General features: G+C 36.8%; 1 protein-coding gene across 1 annotated transcript; it reads left to right on the top strand.

The window, feature by feature from the left end:
* The first annotated feature begins 366 nt into the window (after positions 1-366).
* On the top strand, positions 367-4771 carry mitfa (melanocyte inducing transcription factor a). The gene is made up of 9 exons (XM_077725824.1): positions 367-514; positions 1506-1718; positions 1841-1936; positions 2058-2166; positions 2454-2537; positions 2860-2916; positions 3150-3225; positions 3580-3727; positions 3895-4771. Exons 1-9 carry the CDS (start codon positions 482-484, stop codon positions 4291-4293), a joined length of 1215 nt encoding a protein of 404 aa, XP_077581950.1. The 5' UTR covers positions 367-481; the 3' UTR covers positions 4294-4771.
* Positions 4772-5919: the final 1148 nt, after the last annotated feature.

Below are 5919 nucleotides of genomic sequence, written 5' to 3'. Positions count from 1 at the left end.
AAGCCGCCATACATTAGTTTCCGCATGTCGTATTTGTACGAGAACAGTGGTACTCAGTTGTACTCATGATGATCAGAACAAACAATGTTCTAGTATACTTGATGAGCAGAACTAAAGAATAAATGTTAGTTGGCCTTAAGCTAGCTTTGGTTCGCAAACTACTGGCCAAATAGTAAAAAGACTTCTTTGTGAGTTGAAAGTTGTGACGTCAAACAGGCTCAATAAAGACATAAATTCAGAGTTTTGCAGGAACAACACAAAAGTGGGAGGATGAGTTTTCTGTGTCCTCCTCTATTTCTTAACTTGCATAACTAATGAGCCTTAAATCCTTGATAACTTGACCAGAAAGGCTGACTGCTCCCACACTGACAAGTTAGACCAATATTTCACCCGGATTACATAGTCAATATAGCTACTTTGTGCGCTATATAGACGTACTCTGATTTAGTATATATCCAAACTAATATCACTGTTGTATGACATGTTGGAGATGCTTGAATACAGTCACTATCAGGTACGTCGGCTGGATTTCTATTCTCATAATGATAACGTCAACTTGTGGTAGTTTAATAGCGTTCCTGCATTAATTGTCGATTGGCTTCACTGCAAGCACTAATGCAACATTACAGCTATATTCGATGACTACTCAATAAGCTTTTTTTTTAATGATTTATTTATTTTTACGGGCGGCCCGATGGGGCGAGTGGTTAGCGCGTCGGCCTCACAGCTTTGGGGTCCTGGGTTCAAATCCAGGTCACTTCCACCTGTGTGGAGTTTGCATGGTCTGCCCGGGCCTGCGTGGGTTTCCTCCGGGTACTCCGGTTTGCTCCCACATTCCAAAAACATGCATGATAGGCTGATTGGACACTCTAAATTGCCCCTAGGTATGGGTGTAAGTGTGCATGGTTGTCCGTCTCCTTTTGCCCTGCGATCGGCTGGCCACCGATTCAGGGTGGCTTCTGGCCCGAAGTCAGGAGGGATAGGCCCCAGTATCCCCCGCGACCCTAGTGAGGATGAAGCGGTTTAGAAAAAGGAAATGAGATTTATTTTTTCACTAATCTTTTACTTGTGTCTTCCTTAAATAACAAATGTACAGGGATATATTGTAAAACAAAAGCAATATTACCAATGGAGGTGGTAAATGAATGGTAAATAAATTTATATAACACCGCCATCTGTTTTACTGCACTTTTTCCAACATCAATTATAAAATGTCTACTATTAACTGTATGACATGGTTCTTCGGCAAGAGGCAAGGATTACTCTCTAATGGTCGGAAGGCATTAATGCCTATATGTTGTTTGTCTACATGTGCCCTGCAATTGCTAATTGCCCATCTAGTACATGACCTACTTGGGTATACAACTTTATATTAAAAGTATAAAATATGATTGATATTCATTTAATGTTAAGATAAAGATTTAAAAGCTTGTTGTTGATCTACTTGTTTGGTATATTGCAACTGTTGATAGTTTTGATGCTATAGTGTTAATGTTAAATTGTAGGTGCAGTCCCATCTTGAAAATCCCAACAAATACCACATCCAGCAGAACCAAAGGCAGCAGGTGAGACAGTATCTATCCAACACCTTGGGAGGCAAATCTGGCAGTCAATGCCCCAGCCAGCCTCCGGAACACGGCTTGCCACCAGGGCCTGCAAGCAGTGCCCCCAACAGTCCCATGGCTCATCTCACCCTCACCTCTAACTGTGAGAAAGAGGTATGTGTATTTTAGATCATGATTTCATTCCATGTGAATGAACTGATAATAGTTTTTTCATTGTGTATTGTTTTTTCATGTAAAGAATTGTTGAATTGTTTTTGTGTTCTATATCCTTACAGATGGATGATGTTATCGATGATATTATTAGCATGGAGTCAAGTTACAATGAAGATGTTCTTGGACTTATGGATCAAGGACTCCAAATGAACCCCACTGTAATTTTATTCTCATTGACTTATTTCAATTGCCATCTTAATTACTTTCAACATAAAAATTATGCTTAAGATTTCCCTCTCTCTCCCCCTCTTATTTATTCATTTATTTATTTTTTTCAAGCTACCAGTGTCCGGTAACCTTCTCGAAGTATATGGCAACCAAGGACTTCCACTCCCAGGCCTGGCCATTAGCAACTCATGCCCACCAAACATTAAAAGGGAATACTCAGGTAAAAGTTTTTCCACTGTTAGTACATTTTTACAGCATTAAGGCCCTGTCCAAGCAATTAAAATCCCTGGGATTACAATTTAGAATGCACTACTGTGACAAGTATGCTCATTACAAAATGTTTTTTTTTTCATTAAATATCTTATCTTTTGGTTAAGCCTGAAAAAAAGTTTTGTGGTGATTTTCCCCCAATTTTTTTTAAATTATGTGATGAAAATAGTAGAGTGTTGGTATTGTATGCAACTATAAAGTATATTATTTCAATGATTTGCCAAATAATTACTCTAGCTCCTGGCATGAAGCAAGTACTGAGCAAACCTGGACAATGTGGCCCTTATGAAAACTATCAGAGATCAGATGGCTTTCCAGTAGGTAAGCAACATAAACAGAATTTCAAAAATGTATTGTGAATTCAGATTTTAGAATATCTGTATATAGTATTTAGGTTATGTCAAAATTTCGCACAATATGGTTTAATTGTATGCTATATCAGAATTGTGTTTGCAAATTTAGCTTTTATTAAATCTCAGAGGCTTATCAGTGATAGCATTAGACGCATGACATTGGAATATTACCAAGTATTCAATCTGAAAGTCAACTACTAGAAATATGTACAATAGCCTGCTTTGTCTTAACTATTCAATGAGTACATCCTTTTTTTTCATTCATTTCATGTTTCTTTTTCTCCTCAAAGAGGCTGAGGTGCGTGCTCTGGCAAAAGAAAGACAGAAAAAGGACAATCATAACTTAAGTGAGTCATTTTTTTGTTGTTGTATGGCATATTCTTTTATTATTCATTATTATGTTTCAATTTGGTCTTTTGACCAGTAAAATGGACCTAAGTGCCAATTTAGATACCGAAAATATTCAGTTATTTCAAATGCAATATGTACTACTTGAAAGAAAAACAATTTTCTTTTATTATTTTGTGTGAGCGCCAAGAGTCGTGTTTACTGACAAAGTTTATTTATACCCAACTTGTAGTTGAACGAAGACGAAGATTTAATATCAATGATCGGATAAAAGAACTTGGGACCTTAATACCCAAGTCAAATGACCCGTAAGTATGTTTTGGAATTCATTGAAAAATCTCAAATAAATACACATTCTTTCAAAGTTACTTTAAAATAATAAAATTGATGAGTTGTTGTCAGCTTGCGTCCATGTTTTCAGCACTTCATTTCAAACAGATGCCATGTGTTTAAAAGAAAATCCTCAAAATGACCTCATATCATTTTTTATCTCTACATCTATTAAGTTTCAGTTGTTATCAACACAATTTTAATCATTGACTTCATCACATAGATCATTTTAATGATTTATTTCTTCTATATGGCCATGAAAATTCTTTGTTGTTCCGGTCAGCTGATCAGCTGACTCTGACTTTAGACCTTTTGTCTTCTGTCTACCCTAGAGATATGCGCTGGAATAAGGGCACCATTCTAAAAGCTTCAGTGGACTATATAAGGAAACTACAGCGGGAACAACAGCGGACTAAAGAGCTCGAGTGCAGACAACGGAAACTGGAACACACAAATCGTCACCTTATGCTTCGAATTCAGGTGCAGTTCCACTTTCAGACTAACCAATTGATAGTTAACCACACTTCAACCACTGACCTGGATTTTCATCTTTAAAGATCTTATCAAAATGTAAAATTATTATTTTTTGTTGTTGTTGTTAGAGTTTTGTTGAGTTCTGAATGAGTCCTATTTTGACTTTGACTTAGGAGTTGGAGATTCAAGCACGTGCACACGGCCTCACAATAGTTTCATCCCCAACAGTCTGCACATCAGAAATGATGGGCCGGGTGATTAAACAAGAACCCGTTATTGATGACTGCCATTCAGAGCTCTATCATCACACCTCAGGCCCTGACATGTCCCCACCAACCACTTTGGACCTCAACAACGGCACCATTTCCTTTGATCCGATTCCCACTGATACTGGAGATCCTGGTCCATATGGAAACTCCAGGACCTGTAAAATGAAAGAACTAGTAAGGGACAATACAGTGTCACCAATTTCCCCAAGCGACTCATTACTATCATCAATGTCTCCAGATGACTCGGTTAAAATCCATCACAATGCTAGTTCTAGATTGGAGGACAACGAGTGTCCCTGTTAGTTTAGTTTGAAGACCACCAGCAAGCAAAATTTGTAGCAAAACAATAACGAGACACATTTTCTTAAGTATTTAATTGTATTCCTGTGTTGTTTTATTGAGAGTCATACAATGGCACACTGGTTTAACAATGCGTTTAGACACAAACTGATATTGATGTGCCATTTGCGTTTAAATCACTGCTTAACCCTCTCTCTATTTTTTGAGGGTATACACTTGGTACATGACAGTGCATGCTAAAACAGCAATTAGATTCAAATTGTCTTATCTTGTCTTATAATACAACCATTTTTTAAAAGTGCATCTTCTATATGCAGGTATGTTACAACAATCAATGTTATCAACAATCATCAGTTGTTTTATGTGTGTGTGTGTGTGTGTGTGTGTGTGTTTTAGTGATTAAATTTTAGTGACCAGTAAGTGAAATAAAGTAAAATTTGTTATTTCAATGTACTTTAGTAGTTTTAGAATTTTTGCAAACTTTTGTATCGTGGAAGTTGAGTAGCAGGGCCTTGGACATTGTTTACAAAAATACAGTGGAAATCTGAAGAATTCATATGAATGAAAACACCTCTTTTTTCCTCTCCCTGTGTGATTTAATCCCAAACAAAAGACATCAGAGCCATTAAATAGAAATTAATAAAAATGGACGTAAAACAGCGAAAGTTATATCATATTATATACTATTTTATAATATATCGTATCATATTATATTATAATACATAAAATTTTACATAAAATAAGGAGGACTCACTTAATGGGGTGTTTGGGTTTCAATTCAATTTAAATTTTGTGGAAAAAGAACAAACCTTTTGGAACATAGCAAAGCAAGAAACATGTTGGCTTGGTGTAAATAGTGTGGAAAGCCAGCAGATGGCAGCCAATTAAAGGATACATTCTGCAACGGTAAAGTGATGCTGACATTAACGTATGCACAATTTTGTGAAAGAATAGAGAACCATAAAAACAGTTTGGTGTATGTAGGGACATTCTGCACTGAAATAAGTATTTCTTCTTAGCCAAATGTATAAATTTTATTATTTTGGCTTAATTGAAAATATTTGGTTGGCTCAGTGTCGTGAGTGGTTAGGGTGTTGGCTTCACAGCTCTGAGGTCCTGGGTTCAAATCCAGGTTCAGTTGTGCATAGCAATTGATTAATAATAATAGTATTAATGATAACAATATTACTTTTATTCATTTAAAAAACTAAAACCATTTGGTTTTTTTTTGTCTCAGAATAAATTGGTCTCCCTACTTTCCTTGCTAAGTTTTTCCAAATATTGTTAGTATTCTGTCAAATTTGTCTCTGCAATAATGTGTTTAATGTCCTTTCCCCCCCTTTGAATCCCTCCCTGCCTTAGGCATCAGGCAGAGTGATGTTTTACCAAGGATACAGAAAGATTATCAAGCCTGCCTCCCTGGCCGGTCTAATAGGTGAGTGATGATTCTATTCCCCCAGCATCTCTCTGGAGCATGGCCACGTCTCCCTTTAATCCCTCGATTTGGCATGAAGTGTCGGGATGGAACGAGAGAGGAGGAACAGAAGGAGGACAAAGTTAAATACATTGTTATTGCGCAAGCTATTTGTCGAGTATATTTTTAGCATCGGTTTAGATGACTACCATTGC

This window comes from Stigmatopora nigra, chromosome 10, assembly GCF_051989575.1.
Source record: "Stigmatopora nigra isolate UIUO_SnigA chromosome 10, RoL_Snig_1.1, whole genome shotgun sequence".
NCBI classification, from domain to species: Eukaryota; Metazoa; Chordata; class Actinopteri; order Syngnathiformes; family Syngnathidae; genus Stigmatopora; species Stigmatopora nigra.
Note: the sequence above shows the minus strand (reverse complement) of the source record. Positions and strands in the feature narration are given on the sequence as shown.